We start from the raw sequence: 17,555 nt of genomic DNA, 5'->3' as shown, positions 1-17,555 counted from the left end.
ATAGGAATTTGTAACCCCTGCTTTCAGAAGATGTTCCTGTAACACAACATCAACAACACCATTTTGTCAGCAATCCTTATAGCAGAGCAGCAAAGCTCTCATGCTCTTCATGTGATAACAGCAGCTTAAAAAAAGCAGTTTCTAAGTGAGGGTAGCTTTGTGCAAAGAAGACAAAGGTTTTTCTTGGATGCCAGAAACAAGCAAGGGTGCTGTCCTGTGCATTACTGACACTGAATACTACCAGGATAATCTGGGACTTGCTTTTCCATTTTACTGGGGTCTGCACTTGGAGCTCTCACTACATGCAGAGAGTCAGACTGACTTTCTAGCGTGAGCAGAGATCTCTAATTTGGTCCTGACAGGGTCTTCAGTATTTGCTGACTTTTTATTTCCTAAGCCAAAGTGCTGTCAAACCAGAACGCACTTACACAGTGAATGAAATTTGGTACAGTCATACTGCCCTTCTCTTGCTGCATTTTTTTACACCTGCTGTTAGTATGTTGCGAGTGAGCATAGGTCCCAAAAGACTTCAGGAGACCACAGATGATCTCAAACTTGCTTTATGCAACGAAGCCTGATTATAAACTCAGAATCAAAATGAATTTGTTCCGTTAGCTTGTATTTTTGTTTAGCTGTGAAGGCTGCAAGTGAGTTGTAAAGAAACGTTGAGTAACTTTTAAAGCATAATCGAAGCCACATCAGTATCTGGCAAAAAAGATGTCAGCAGTCATGACTTTCAGGCAACAGATATTAAGATTTCTTTTTCAGTGATTAGTAGTTAAATGTTTTTCAGTAGCCAGTTTAATGGTTAATCTGTCTCTCCTCATGAGGAATCATTTGTATTAAAAATCTGATGTTCAGATTCCCACAGCCATGCTGCTAAAACCACAGAAAATTTTGATCAGAATTTTCAACTCTATTTTTTCAAAAATGAAGTGTTTCTGATAATGGATTTGGAAAGATCCATTTGTGAGGGAAAGAGTGACTGGAAAGCAGTAACAAGATCCTTGATGATAGCATAAGATTTATTTTTAAATATTTGCCTTAAGTTTCTGGAAAATGAAACTAAAAAATAGACCTGAATGAAAGTATTGCACTTAAAAGAATTTCCACTTTAATTTCCATCTGCATTTCCAATCCTTTAATTGCGATTTTTAAGCTTTGCATATATGCAATCTAGAAAGTTATTCCTTTGTTCTGTAGAATGAAACTGTGTGTACATTTCACTTGTTGGGAAAATAATGCTCATTAAATGACTTGATGTAATTACAGTACCTTAGAATAGGCGTATTAAGGATAGTAGGATTAACAGGCAAAAGGCAAGTGTATTAATCTCATGAAGTTTTGCTAAATTTCTCTTCATTAAAGTGATATAAGTTAATTTGGGAGATAATCAAAGTCCCTCTTTTACAAGTGCTTTTTTAAGTCGAACAATGAATGGAGATTTAAAATTGTGAGTCACTGATGATTTAAAAGTTAATTTTGCCATGTTATATACTCTCTGTGACTATATTAACACAAATGTTGCTAGAAAAGTTTTAGGAGACAGAATCTGACAAGCACAAATGAAGGGAAATTATACCAATCAGAAAATCACGCTTCTTTCTTCTCAGGGATTCATACAAGTAATTTTTTAAGTCAGCAACAGATCCCTGATTTGAGGGTGTACCTTTGATATGTTAGCAGTATGCAACCTAACTACATCTAAGACTGGATGTCCAGAAGCAGCAATGTATTGACTTGAGCAGGGATCAATTCCATATTTAGAATAAAAGGGGAGCTGGACTTTTTTTTTTTTTAATAACCGCTTTCCTATATGTAAAACAAAATGTCTTCCTTTTACTTTTTCTGGGTTTTGCATGTGCAGTCTTCTACACATATACAGGAAAACAAAATAAAAGATGTAGCATATAGAGGAAAGATCTTACACAAAGCTATGAAATGCAAGATCTTGTGATCTTGTGGGGTATATCTCTCTTGTCTAAGTACACAAATTAAGAAGAAAAAATAGAAAAAGGGTCAGTGGTTTGTGGAACAGGTCCAAAGGAAAAGGAATGAAAAAAATTTTGAAATCTTAATTAACTTATCATCATGACAGCTTTTTTCATTGTGCATATTTCTGTTACTTCTTGCAGAAAAAGGAAGTACTCCTGTAATTTTGTCTGGAGGGACTGCAAAAGATGCATTCATGGAATGCTTACCAAACCTAGCAGAGTTGCCTATGGAAGGGGTTCAGTCTGTGCAAGTTAGAAAATGTTATATATGTACAGAGGTAGAAGGCTTGAACTGTATTATTGTTTGATATCATATTATTTGCTATTGTTTGATAGAACTGAATTAGCAGCCACCTATAACCTTTTTGTCCAACTTTTCCGTAAGAAATTTGTGGCTTTTTATTGTTATATGAAAGTATTTTAGCATCTAAGTGAAAATATATCATCCATTAAAGTGAAGTAATTCAGACTGCATAGGGTACTGATGTGTATTTTACGACTTTATGGGGAGCACAGAGCTTTTCTCAAGAATTCAGTATTTTGTAATGGCTCCTTTAAAAAACTAAAGGCAGAGTGATTCAGAGATTTCAGTAGCCTTGTTGCCGCTTGTTCTGATCCTTCAAATAACGATGAATCTCGGAATCAAGTCACTGCAGTTTGGAGATGTACATGTAAGCTAACTCCTTGTTAAGCCAGCTGCTGAGATTTTAAAATCTCAGTCCAAATCCAATCATGTAAAGCACTAGGCATCCAAATGTCCTGCATATGCTTGTTCACAGTAGACTATTTTATGTAGTGTCCTCTTCTGCCCCAAGTCAGTCAAAATCTTCAAGCCTAAAGAAATGCCTGTTGCAAATCTAAGTTAAATTACCTTTCTCTCATGTCCTTTTCATTTAAAACATTTCCTGCATCAATCTTTCTTAGCCTGGTGGTCCAAAAACTTGCTGCTTTGTATGTTTCCCAAAAGTGCCAATGGGGGCATGCCTGAAAAGACATTACTTTTTCCTTTGAGTCTTGTCTTTCTTTTCTATGGCTGTTAATAAGTAGTGGAAGTTGCCATTTTGCATAAGATCCAAGGAGCAGGAGTAGCAGCCCATAGTGGGCATACCTTTGCCTTACTTCATACTTGCCTCTCTGTACTTTAAAATGTGAAAAGTTTTGGTTTAAAAACAGAAAAATGCAGACATATTACAACTTCATAATCTAACTTTTTTTTTTGTATTCCAGTGCAGACCTCCTACATGTTAATTTCTTCACTTTTCCTTCTTTAATAAATATTCCATTTGTGCAGGAACTATTCTCAGTATCAGATCTAAGCAATACAGAAGCTTACAAATGTTTTGCTCTATAGCAATCCCTACGGAGCTTTAACTAGGACCTCAGAGTTGTCTGCCTGCCTTCTGCAGCAGATGGGCACATACAGAAGGAAGCATATATTCCAGGAAGCAAGTTCATATCACCCTGTTGATCAGGAACATCTGAATACTAATTTGATTTGCATTATAGATGACCTTGGTGAGAGTAAAGTAATGCACAAATTGAACTGTGCAACTGGTTGCTGTCTGTTTCTGTGCTCTGTTTGGCCTATTATCTTTCAAACATTTCCCTTACAAAATGTGACTGCTATAGTCTTTGAGGCGTTGGAGTACTTTTTGGTGAGCTTTGTTACTGAGAAGTGTTAGTGAACTCCGGTATCTTTGACAGGATACATATATTCTATGTGGATGCTGCTGTACGTAAGGGATGGCACCTATGCAGAGCTAACATATTGCTCGTTAGAACTTCCTATACTGCAGCATGGAGCTCCAGCAAAACTTGAAGAGAGTGGGACTTTCATCTGTATGTCTTTGTTTTCAAACCTTCCTGAACAAAGTGATCTTACATGAAGATCATAGCTTAGATGAATGTGAAAAAGCACTTCTTTATTGTTATAAATGCACTTCAACCTAAATAAATTCACAGCAGTGTTGCTTTGTATGTTATTAAATATTTTGCCTCCATAATATTCCAGTGCTCTAGCTGGTGACCGATTCTCTTTAAAGCAGAGGTGGTCTTGAAAAACTCAGGTTTTGCCTGGATGATCTATATGCATGTTGGTAGGTATGTGCTGCTATGTTAACTCTGTCCATTCATATGGATTTTATGGGTGTATTGTATATGTATAATCTGCATGCTCTAGATGGTGCTTATATATTACCTATTATCCTTTCTATTGATTTCCAGGCTATCCGATGCACTCTGGTGAACTGTAGTTGTCAATGTTTCAAACCTGGGAAAATAAATCAGCGACAATGTGACCAATGCCGGCATGGATGGGTAGCACATGGTAATATTTGTTCTTACGATCTATATAAAACCTTTTAGGATCTTCCTCACTAAAGCATGCATTTGATGTCACCCCTCATCCCCACACACACCTCCAATATGAGTTACATTCAATTTTATCTGCCTCTTGTGACTCAAGTTTATTTATATTTTGTGATTTTATTTTCAGCTCTGAGCAAATTAAGGATTCCCAACCTCTACCCATCAAGCCAGGTAGAAATAGTTCAATCCAATGTTGTGTTTGATATCAGTAGCCTCATGTTGTATGGAACCCAAGCCATTCCCGTGCGCCTTAAAATTCTGCTAGATCGGCTTTTCAGTGTTCTGAAGCAGGAAGAGGTGATACAGATTCTGCATGCTCTGGATTGGACACTACAGGATTATATACGTGGATATGTGCTACAGGTATTTAGAGGGACTTTTTTATATAAATATGATAGCTAAGTAGTATTTCATAATGATTTCTAGCTCAGTCTTATCAGTGGTTCACAATGCATTAACAGTGTGGTACATCTGATAGGCAGTAATAGACTTGTACAAGCTCAGTGCCAGAAAAGAAAGTGTGGATTTTTGGTCGTTGTTTTCCTCTTAGGCAGGCTTAACTGAAATCTTCCTACTTTGCCTAAATCTATCAACAAAAGTAAGCCAAGATAAAAAGAACAAATTACTGGGAATGTATCAAAGTAAAGGCTTCAGAATTTACTCTAGTATTACTTGAACAGTGAGTTTACTTTTATACAGCAGAATAATACATTGACAAATAAACTCACCATCACTTTAAACACCAGGGACAATATCCATCTCTCGTGTAGTGCTGCTGACCTTACTGGAGCTACATCAAGGATGAATTTGGCCCTATGTGCTTACATTGATGTTAGTCTTTGCCACTGTGGAATTTACCTTTTATGTAAAGTAACATTATGATCTTACATTATGACACGAATCAATATTTAATGTTCTTGATAATCTTGCTTTTTAGTGTTAGGATTAAAAATATGGAATCAATTACCTTGAACCTCTACCACATGAAAAATTTATAATGTTACGTTCTTCATCATCTTAGAAACTCTTACATGCACTGTGAAAAATCTCAGTAGGCCATCAAATACATGTTCTGTGATAAAATATTTATTGTAGTTATTGGGAAAAGTTAGGCATAGCTAGAGTTTGAAAGAACTCCAACACTCTAGTGTAATTACAGCTGTGCTCTGTGAACACTGGCAATAGATCAATACAGGTTCATTTGTTCTCTGATCTTAGTTGCTTGGAAGATTATTAAACTTGCAATGAAAGAATACTTGACTTAAATGAGGAGCTAAATCTTGGTCTGATTGCTTCATCTCTGCTGTCTGTACTTACATGATACTAACTGTTGTTCAAATGATGCGTCTTAATTTTTGTGGGAAAAAATAGTTTATTGGAAAGTATTACCGTCCGTTCAGAAAGAAATAATATCACCAATGTGGTAAAATTTGGAAGAAAGTACCACCAGATTGCATTAATCTCTCACTAAATAGAATGATGTTATCATTTCACTAGAGAAGACTTTTTAGTCCCTAAAAAAATGTGAGATTTGGGGGGAGGGTTTTTTTGTTTGCCTTAACTAATGTCCGATTCATTTAAATATTTTTGGCTTTAGGATGCTTCAGGAAAGGTGCTGGATCACTGGAGCATAATGACCACTGAAGAAGAACTGGCTACTTTGCAGCAGTTTCTTCGTTTTGGAGAAACTAAATCCATTGTAGAGTTAATGGCAATTCAAGAGAAAGAAGGGCAATCGATTATAATACCACCACCGACTGCCAATTTGGATATTAGGGCATTCATTGAGAGCTGCAATCAACACAGTCCTAATTTTTCTGCTTCCTTGGACAAAATGAGTCCCACCAACATTCATCCCTTTGAGAATATTGTAAATAACATGGCTTTCATGCTGCCGTTTCAGTTTTTCAGCCCAGTGCCTCCACCTTTGATAGGTTCACCACCAGAAAGACATTTGATTGAGCAAGGTCAAGACCATAGCAATGAAACTAAACAAGATGTTCAGATACCATTTTCTGAAAGCAGCTTCTTAACTTCTAGTTCTGCGCCATTTCAACTTGAAAATGAGAGGAGCATAAATGGTCCAGATATCACCACTAAAACAGAAGATGATGCCCTTTTAAGTGATTCCAGTTCACATAATACAGCAGCAAAGCTTGAAATGACAGCACTATCTCCAGAAAACAAAATTAAATCTGTGGAAAAAAATGGCACCGGGCCAAGGAAAGGGCGTGTTTTCTGCACTGCTTGTGAAAAGACATTTTATGACAAAGGTACTTTGAAAATACATTACAATGCTGTTCATCTGAAGATAAAGCACAAATGCACAATTGAGGGCTGCAATATGGTATTTAGCTCTTTGCGTAGTCGAAATCGTCATAGTGCAAATCCTAACCCCAGACTCCATATGCCAATGAATAGAAATAACAGGGATAAAGATCTAAGAAATGGTTTGACCATTGCTGGACCTGGAGATAGTAAAAGGACAGAATTTACAATTTTAACTCCAGATAGCAGAACTATTACTAGCTATGCCAACTCTTGTACAGATTCAAAGGGTCAGGCTGGATTTCCCAGTATTGGACAGAACGGTGTCCTCTTTCCAAACCTGAAGACAGTACAGCCTGTTCTTCCTTTTTATCGAAGTCCAGTCACACCAGCTGAGCTTGCTAATACTCCAGGTACTCTTCCTTCTCTGCCTCTTGTTTCTTCCTCAATACCAGAGCAGCTTGTTTCAAATGAATTGCCATTTGACATGCTACCCAAGAAGAAATCTCGTAAATCAAGCATGCCTATTAAGATAGAGAAAGAAGCTGTTGAGGCACCTAATGAAAGCAGTGATATTGCCAGTTCTGAAGATGATACACGTCTGCAAGTGGTAAGCGATGGAGAGCTTGAGACCTGTGAGCATAAGATAGAGAAGCGGGTGACCGACAGGGTGGAAAAGCACCCCCATTCAGGTAATTCATGGAAATCTGTCTCTGGGGTAGAGGGCCCAAAGTATTTTGAATCTGTCTTTACGCCAAATAACAAATACATCAAGGATATCTCTGAGAATGAATTGCATCACTGTGAGAAAGAGGTTAAACCAGAAGAAAATCAACCATTAAAAATAGTTTCCCATGAGATTATATATGAAGATCCAAAACACCACCACAATGATGTTATAAAACCAGTGACTGAACCCCCCATGTATATTAAAGAGCAGTCAAAGCGCAGGATTCCTAAAAATGACTGCCCTGAATTGCAACACCACTTGCTGACCGGGGGCTTTTTCAGCACTTTGTCAAACAGGGGTGCTGCCATTCCTTGTTTTGAAGACTCTAAAGATATGGATCATGTCAGTCAACATGCACTAGGGATTCAGAAGGAAGAAAGCCGCTTTCATTGTGACATCTGTAAGAAGACTTTTAAAAACCCTTACAGTGTAAAAATGCATTTTAAAAATGTACATCTCAAAGAAATGCATATTTGCACAGTTGAGGGCTGTAATGCTGCTTTCCCTTCTCGTAGAAGTCGAGACAGGTAAGAAAATTATAAACAAAATTGTATTTATTTTACCATCACAATGGAGCCTAATTTGAAATTAAAATGAGTGTTTGAGGAATGGAGCCTGCAAAGATTTTCTGTGTATCCTCGTATAACAGGTACGATAACTTATCAGAACATTCATGAAATGAAAATCCATTGAAAGAAACATTTCCTTTCCACTAGACTACAAGGTATTAAATAAAGCCATGAAAATTTCATAACTGATAAAGACTGCAATAGTTGAAAGAATACTTTAGAACATAAAGGGAAAGCCACAAGGGTATGAATTCAGCAATGTTCCAGTAGATGCATGTGTGGACTTACATGTTTAATATGTACTTTCATGTGTATTTTAATGTATACAGTGTTCTTCAATGAAAAAGCAATGAGATCAGTTCAGGAAATCTTCACTTGCTCTTGTCCTTGCTTCACTCAAGGATTTTGACAGAACAGACTGGTGGGGAAAAGCCCATAAGAAAAGCGAGATTACTGTGTCAGTACAAAAGTAACATTACTCAGTGCTACTTGAACTAACGCTATCTGGTGTACATCCGCATTGGTAGTGCTTTTTGGTGAGATTGTGTACTGATTCCTAAACTGTACTATGAGCTTGATTCAGTTTACTGTTAGCTGCAGTATTGTGTTGCTGTAAATCATTTTATTTCAGCCTGTTATGCGCATAGGCTGAGAAACAAGAACTGAAGCTTTATCATTGACCATCAGTTATGCATCTGAATTGATAAGTGATGGATAACAAACCTGTGAAAGCGTGATGAAGTGTTGTTAGGTTTTCTAACTCCCCTGTAACAGTGTTGCAGCAGCTTTTGGCTGCAGGAAGCGTGCCTGGATAGTAGTTCAGGGTGACACAAGGTTTAGATTGTCTGTAATCTGCTAGGAGTCCTGGAGCCAGCTGATGCAGTCCAGAGAGAGGATGAGTCTCTGAGGACTGGCTGCTGCATCTGAGATGCACAGATTCATCTGCTGCTGGCAGGGCTTCATACCCTGATCTGCTGCCTGCGTCTTCCCAGATGTGAATTCCTCTCCACTGTAATTGTGATATGGGCCACAGGAAAGAAGGCCAGCAGTAAGATTTGCATTCACATGCCACAAATTCCTTCCCACACCAATGTATTCAGTTAAGTTTTAACATAGGTGCTTTTGGAAGATGGTTTATTTAAAAAAAAAAAAAAAAAAAAAAAGTCAACTCGCAAGAAAGTTCATGAGCTTTGTGGAAAACATTATTTATTTGCAACAACTTTGCAGAAGTTTCTAGACTTTAACATAGGGTGCTGTGACTGCAAGTGTAAAATATTTCTGTGCCCTTTTGAACAGTTCATGGTTTGATTAAAGCATGATGGCAAGGGGAAAAATTAATGTTTTCCCTGTCTTGCAATAAACTGAATCTTCTAGCCAGGGCCTAGAACTTCTTCCCAGTAAGCTGATTGATATTATTCAGTGAGGAGCAGTGATTTTCTATCTTTTGGTGGTTTTAAAATGGATCTGGAGATGCCCATTCAAAACCTGCAAGTTGCATAAAATGCAATATTCCTTTCTCCAAGGAAAAGCTCTGTACTGATACGTACAGCTGTATCCTGGCACACAGTTACAGTACTTAAGATCAATATTTTTTGCAGACTCAGGTGTCACTCCTTTCCTGTTTTGTCCATTGGGAAAGGATCTTTTTTCTTCCCCTGCTCAGTCCATTCTCTGATCTCAGTTCAATATACAGGTTTTCAGTCTGTCCCCCAACTCTTTTAGGCCCAGCACTTGATCTAGTGGAGCAGACAGCTATCCACAATGCAGGAGAAAATCTGAAACATTGATTTCTGTAGAGTTATTTCTGGTATATGCCAGTGCCAGCAAGTTCAGATATCCAGTCACGTGTGAATCATCCATGTGCACTCTCAGTGTGGCAGTGGGTCAAATTAGAAGTATACAGTGCATGCATGCTACTAAATATTGATTTCTTTTTCTTTGTTAATGATCATTATGAAACAGCTGTTAAGTGGGGCAAAACACTTTCTTGCTAAGCTTGTCTTTGTTCTTCTAGACATAGTTCAAACCTAAATCTTCATCATAAGCTTCTGACTAAAGATACACTGGAATTCAACAACCATTTCAATGCAACATACCTCTTGAAAGACATGGCTAAGGAGTTTTGCCAAGATGTGTCTTTAAAACAACATGTTGGACATACTTCTGTAATCTTCAAAGGAATGAACAGAACAGGCAGCTTCGTTTTTCCAATGAGCAAAATTAGAGAACCCTGTTCTGAGAGTTATGGATACGATCCATTGAATGATGGAGCTGTTCTGGATCTAAGCACTACTTCCAGCATTAAATCTGAGAGCAGTGCTCATTCTTCTTGGGATTCTGACGGAGGAAGTGAAATATGCACCATGCCCTTGGATGATAGTGATGAAAGCTGTGAAGGACCCAGCCTAATGCCCAATGATGAACTCTACCAAGACTGTACTTTAATTGAAAAAGCTAATCAAAACTTTACAAATTTACCTTCCAGTTTGCCAATAACTTGTCATATATGTCAAAAAACTTACAGTAATAAAGGAACTTTCAGGGCCCATTACAAAACTGTGCATCTCCGCCAGCTCCACAAATGTAAAGTCCCGGGTTGCAACACAATGTTTTCATCTGTTCGCAGTCGGAACAGGCACAGTCAAAACCCTAATCTGCACAAAAGTCTGGCTGCGTCACCAACTAGCCTACAGTAAGATCATGCTGATCTTAATTTATTTCTGCTAAGAATTAATCATTTCAATTAAGGAATGTGTTAACATTAGTTTTATTTAAACTCATTTGACTTCTAGCCCACTCAACAACCACCGTCACATTCTTTTCTCCTGTGTGTGCTCGCCAGCAGTTTCATTTAGCAAAGCTTGGTGCTGTAGTTTTTGTGCAATTGTTTGATTTGTTGTTAAATAGCTAAAGCTTCTGTAAAGAAATGAAAGCATCTTAGAAATGGGGGAAATAGGGAGACATTAACTAAAGTATTTCTGATACCTGTGAAGTATTACTTGCCAACAATAGGAGCTTCAAATGAGAACCATCATCCCTTGTGTTTACATGTTAAATGAGTTGTTGTGTCATGTAAGAAATTAGTAAGGGTTGGGGTGAGTTTCCTCTGGTTGCATTGAGAGTTTTGGGGCTACCATTTCATTCCTGAGGCCATAGTCTGAACCCAGTCTGAAGCTGACTTGCAGTATTAGTTGAACATAATATTTGCAGTTTACTATATCCCAAAATCCAAAAGATAAAATACAAATTTTGGAAGACTTTGCATACAGTCCAAATCTTCTGAAAATCCTGCAGTCCTTACTCTTTAAATTGACATTTCACTTGAGTAAAAACTGCGGTATTTTGGCTTTCTTGGAATTTAATACCATTTGCTTTGTAAAAGGAGGGGCTCCCTAACTTGGGAGGGTTGCCTGAATAAATCTGAGACATTCTGATAAATTGTAGTGATAGAAAGAATGAATAGGTTAAGCTAAAACTTCTAAAGCACAGCAAATGCATCCATAAAAGGGGGGGGGGGGGGGGGAAGTAAATCCTTTAATTTAAAATGCACTTTCTGAGTTCCACTTTCAGGAAAATAAAAGTTTTTGTTAAAAATAGGAAAAAAGAAAAATTGGGGGGAAAAAAAACCCCAACCAAATACCCAAACTGCTTAAGAGTTTGAAGGAGCAATTCTAAGCCTTTGAGAGACAGCGATAAAATGGATGCAGTAGGTATCTTTCATGATTCAGCAGTTATTGTTTCTCTTACTGGTGGGGGAAAAAACACATTGATCTTTGTAACAATAGAAGAATGCTTATTCTCATTCACACCTCTTTCTTTTTTTTTTTATGAGAACATTGTTCCGTATCTTAAAATGTTTAATATCTTTGTACTTGTCCCTGTAATTAACAGTATTCTGCATTATGTTCTATGCACTTAAGAAGACTGTTCTTGCATTGTATTTAAAAAACACTTTAATATTTAATTTGTAGTCACATCATACAAATGCTCTGTGTGTGCTTGTGGTGCATCTTCTTTGACTGAATCATTTCCAAAAAGAAAAAGAACTAAGAAAGCAAGTCTTACAGTACCTTTTATTTTTTACTTTAATTCACCAGTTGAAATCTGTTGATCAATTCTAGTATGCAAGCATGATATCGACAGCACAATCTGTACATATTATACCAAAGCGCTTACAGTATTTGTGGTTTCTAGAACTAGTCTAGTGTTCCAGTATAACTGGATCTTAGTCTTTTTTCATTTTTTGTGACTGAATAAAAATAGACCGAATTTCTGGATTTCATATGTATGTAGAAATAATAGTACAATGCTATTGCCATATGTCTTGATGTTTAACTTATTCTTAAAAATACTATGGTATTGTAACCATTTCATATTGTATAAAAGAAACAAAAGTGGACTGAATATTTCGCTAATTCTTTTGAAAACTGGTTTGTGTGTGAGTATGGGTTATGCAAGGAAAAAACATGACACAGTTGTAAATGTTTGTGCTCACTAGAAATGGTTTCCATGCATTGTGAAAAGTAATCTTCTATTTTTTTAATTTACAGTAGGTTTATGTGATATTTAAAATAATCCATTTGTGCTTGAAGCTGTCAGGAAAAATTATTAGCCTGAGGAAAGTTGTGCCATTGCTTTGAGTTTTTGTGTTTGGAGGAGGGTTGGTGTTCTGTGTTATTTTGGGGGGAGTTGGGTGGGGTGTGTTTGGTTGTGTTTTTTGAATGGGAACTCATATCAGTGGAAATCATGGTTTGAAAGCTAAGGACACAATCATAGGAAACACAATTGCTCCCGGCCTTTTGATAGTATAAATCAATGATTTGTTATCCAGCTATTTCAAGCTCTTTTTTATATAGATAGATAGATTTAAAAACCTATTTGTTTAATCATAAACGGTGGTTTTTTTTGAAACAGTGTGATGTAAACGAATGCTGTAATGCCCGTTAATTCAACTTTCACTGTGTCCAAAAAGGAAACACGTTTGTATACCCTAATAATTTTGTATGTGTTAATAAAAACAAATAATAATGCCTCTGGTTGATTCAGAAAAGTAGGCTTTTGTGATTGAAAAAATACTACTCTTCATTTTTATTTTTTATAAAATAATTCTGACAACACATTCCATCTGCAGAGAGCACTGTTTTGACAATGGTGCTAACTTATTCTATAATAAGGAAGTGTCATTATTTTAACGAGCTATTAGAAATAAAGTAATAAATCTTGTCAGATATTTTATTGAAGGGTGGGTTTTTTTCTTTTCTTCGTGCAGTAGGCAAGGGTAGAGATTAGTTTAAATGCCATCAGCTAAACAGAAGGCAAATATCATTGAGAACTGTGCTACAAGACAGATATTTCAGACCCTATTTATACTTTATATTTTGGAAAGGGTTTTTTGTTTTTTCTCAAAAATCTGGACAGAATGGGAGATTTATCAGAATAGGCTAAGCCGTTAGTACCCCTAGTGCAGCATATGTATCTCATGAAGCATTTGTGTAGCTCCCTCCTCCTAATGACCACAATGTGGCTGGACCAAGCCTCAACATCTCCTGTTAGTTTTAAATATGTGTGATGCTTATAGCAGCCTGTATCACATATTCGCCACAGATGTTGAAGGAAGCAACCTCACTTCAGAATAGTAGTACCATTATTTTTTAAGCTTTTCAGGGTCAGTCTGGAAAGCTGAAGCAGCTTCCACTGACTGAGGCTCAGTTCCAGAGATATTTACCTCTGTGATGCTGTATGTACAGTTGGAGGCTCAGATCTTTACGTGAGATTTGAGCTGGGCCTGGATGTGCCCACCCTTGCTGCTCAAGTATGTTGCTCCATTTTATTTGTTGTTTTCTTTTTTTTTTTCCCCCATTAGAAAACAAGAGCCTCAAAAACTAGATCCTGTCATCTTTCTGTGAAGAAGGCACAGATGCACGCTGCGGGGTAGCCACTCTGTACGTTTGAGCATCCAGTTTCTCAGAATAAGGTATTTTTGCATAGTTCTGGGTTGCAAGCCTATATCACTCTGGAACAATGAGTGTCCTAGTGCTTACAGCAGTATTTGCAGAAATCCATCTTGAACGGAGCGTAAGGGATCTGTTTTTATAGCTCCAGTTTTCTAAGTATTTTGAAAAGAATTGCGGCAAAACCAGAGGTTATTGTTTCTGGTGAATCTTAGTGAAGTTTTACAGTGCATGATCCAGCAAAGTGGAGAAACAAGTTCTGAAAATACCTGTCTGATGCTCTGCATTGAATAGGGAAGCCTAAAAAACAGCTAGACTACTTGGACTTCATCCAAGGGTTTTTAAATAGGGTGCCAGGTCCTCCTTGAAAAGGGTTCAAAAGCAGCTTCTGATTAATCAGCAAGCATAGGTTTAAGAAACACAGCTAAACTAAAAATACCTTTAGAGCTTGTGATATAGCCCATAAGGATTCCATTCAGCCTGCAAGTGAGCATTCATTTCCAAACTGAAATGAGAGTTTGACTCTGAATTGGGAAGGAGACAACAATGCAATAAGAGAAGGAAGGTTGGATCAAAGAGGTTTTGTAAAGAAAGCCTGGCTACAGGTTTTGTTCAGAGCAGCATTTACTGCCGGTCCCCCCATTTGAGGGGAGGGCAAGTCAATATATAAAAGGTAAGGGTTGAAGTTGGATTAAGTATGCATAGCATGATCAAGTCAGCTTTGAATTACTCGGAAAACTTTTGGAAAACTCTTCTCTTCTGAACAGTTTTCTGGCTGGTGAGATATCCACGTGGCCTTAGCAAACATGTTTCTGAAGGTAGACTGGTTTTTAATTTCCCCTTGCCTTCACCCCCCACCCCCCGGCTCCCGTGTCTTTTGGCACTCTTCGGATTACATGAAGTTACTAACTTGCAAATGTACTGTTGAAACATCACCCTGTTAAGCTGTAGCCCTGATAGCTTGGTTCCCTGTGAGCACCCTTCAGCTTTCATGTCTGTACTATAAAAGGGTAAAAGAAAGGTAATGCCATGAAGTGATAGTTCCTCTCTGGTGAGCACTTCATCTGATTCTACACCAGTTTAGAACTTCATAGAAGCATTTGTAGCCCTTTCTATTGTGTCTTTGTAGCTCCTATCCTAAACTGGTAAAAATGACTGTGAATTACTTGCCATTATTGCCGTAGATGCATTTGTTTAAAAAGCAGAAAAGTTGCTTTTAACTCCTGAGTGCAGTACTAAAAGAGTTTGTCAAATTTGTGCTTGCCATAGTCTAGCAAAACTCTCATAAGTTTGAACTGTAAGGAGTACCATATATCAGCATCCTTTTAAAATTCTTTGAATTTTTTTCTTTTCAATAAATTAAGGCCAATTCAAACATGTCTTAAGTGTGAGCTGCGTCTTTGCTTCAGTCTTTTAAATCTTTGGTCACTAATCTTGTTCTATAGTTTCTGCTCATTCAGCATAGGGATTTCCATAATGTGTCCTCTTATTACTGTTATCGTTAGTTCCCACCTCTACCACTCTTTTGAAGCTTAAGATAACAAGCTTCTTAATATTAAGAATTCTTCTTAATAATTCCAGAAGATTTTTGAATCTTGCTTACAAATTTAAGTAGAGGCAATCATTGAAGACCGTACAGTTAGAAGGTAGTTGCAGGTCCAAGAAACTGTCAGGGATGGACTGTGGAAATTATTTACCACTTTCTGGGAAAGCATGTTGATATGCTGCTTGAAAAAAGGTTCTAGAAGTCCCATGTACCAGAAAAAGCCCAAGCCTTCCCTGTCATATTATAAGTGAGAGAATTCAGTACCTGTGAAGCTTTCCTGTTGATTTTTTGAGGTTTTGTGCCAGACTCAAGTTTTTTAAGCTGTGTAACATGTTTCCTACTCATTCCCTGTCTGCACATCTCCTACCACAGACTAGCATTTCTCAGGTCCGGAAGCCCAGCCTGCCCTTCTCCCTGAAGCCTAAAGCCATAAAACCAGCTACCAGTGAGATGACTATCAGGGATGAACTGAACCAATCCGGAATTTTTTTTCACCTCCTCTTTGTATCCATTCAAATTTAGAAACAACCAGTCCTAACATTTGTTCAGTCACAATGATAAACTGCAATGGCTTTCTAATTAAAAAAAAAAAAAAAAAAAAAAATCCTTGATCCTTGAGCTGCAAGTAACACGTTATTGTTAAGATCCGTACTGAGCAACTTGCACTGCAGCAAAACTGAGCAGGCAAAAAGATTTCAATCAGAATTCTCATTTTAATTCCAAAATTATTATTTTTAATTATAGTCATCACACAAGCCCTTTTCTAGAAAAATATTTATTTTATCTGAATCTGCTGATTTATAAGAACAACAGTATGTGCACTCCATGCATAGATAATCTATGCACACATATATCAATACATAGTATAATTGCATATGCATAGGGCTGCATATTCATGTTAAACCTAACTCCACTCTCGTTTATGGTAGTGTAAGTTGGGAGTAATTTCAATTAATTCAGTAGAACAGGGCATATAATACTGGAGTCACGTCTCAACAAGGACCGTAAGTTACATGTGTGAGTACCTAGGCTCATGCTGGCTGCTTATACTGCTCTGTAATTGCTAGCTTACTGAGGCAGGTCAAAATATAACACTTTGAGAGAACAAACAAGTTTTACTAATTTCTATGCCCCCATTTCCACTATAAATTACTATAGTTTGCAGCTATTTTTCTACATGACCAATGTAACAACTGTACTATGAAAAGTGTTACCTTTGCTGGTAAGATAGCATGAGACGGATCCTGTGTAGAAGTAAAACACTCACTCCGGAGTGAGCTCTGCCAGTTTAGGCAAGTTCAAAATCTGGACAGATATATCTTATAACATTCAGAGAGTTTTCAGTCAAAAATTCTCAAAGGGAACAGAATGTGTGATTGTATGGCGTATAGAGATGTGGAAGAACCAGGAGCAGCCAGAGTGACTTCAGAGGAGATGCTAGGAAAACAACATAACTTACTAGAAAGGAGACACGTTATTGCTGCCCTGGGAAGCCGACATCTGCACCTCTGTGTGGGATGATATAAACCTTACGTTGGATTCCTGAGCACAGAGAGGCCATGTGCAAGTCAGAGGTATATGCAGGCTTCTCAGGCTGCAAACAGCTTGAATAGAGTGTGCTTGGGACTAACAACTTGCCTAATGCTATCATATGCACGATAATGTAGGGCTTGTTAATAATATGAGGGCTTATCTCTCTTCAGAAAGTCACTCTGTAGAGCTTCCAGCCTTCCCTAATGTCCTATAGACTGTAAGTCTCTCTGCCTTCCTAGGCATATGCAGGAAAAACTTATCTGAGTGAAATCATCTACTTCACTTGCTTTCCCAGCACTCTGCCTCCCCCTGCTTTAGCAAAAAAACATGCCTTTACCCTCTGTATACAAAGGATGGATAACTAGAGCTCCTGCAGTGCCCATCCTTACCCTTCAGCTATTTCTTCATCTCCTTCCTTTCCAAGGGGGGGTGGGGGGGGGGGGGGGTGGGGGGTTGGGGGTGTGCGCACACCTGAGGTTCTCTCATTGCTGTGGAGTTTGACAAAATTCTCCAGACTCCAGACCCTTTTGCTTTTTGTCAGCCTTATCTTGCACAAACAAGAATGAAGAAAAACAGAAACTGGGAATGAAACTGGGG

General features: G+C 37.7%; 1 protein-coding gene across 1 annotated transcript; it reads left to right on the top strand.

Moving 5' to 3' along the window:
• Window positions 1-1,792: 1,792 nt before the first annotated feature.
• Window positions 1,793-16,032, top strand: BNC1 (basonuclin zinc finger protein 1). The gene is made up of 4 exons (XM_080397553.1): window positions 1,793-4,320; window positions 4,489-4,724; window positions 5,959-7,886; window positions 9,943-16,032. Exons 1-4 carry the CDS (start codon window positions 4,107-4,109, stop codon window positions 10,622-10,624), a joined length of 3,060 nt encoding a protein of 1,019 aa, XP_080253679.1. The 5' UTR covers window positions 1,793-4,106; the 3' UTR covers window positions 10,625-16,032.
• The last annotated feature ends 1,523 nt before the right edge of the window (window positions 16,033-17,555 follow it).

This window comes from Falco punctatus, assembly GCF_963210335.1.
Source record: "Falco punctatus genome assembly, chromosome: 7".
NCBI lineage: Eukaryota > Metazoa > Chordata > Aves > Falconiformes > Falconidae > Falco > Falco punctatus.
This window is presented reverse-complemented; position numbering and strand designations above follow the sequence as displayed.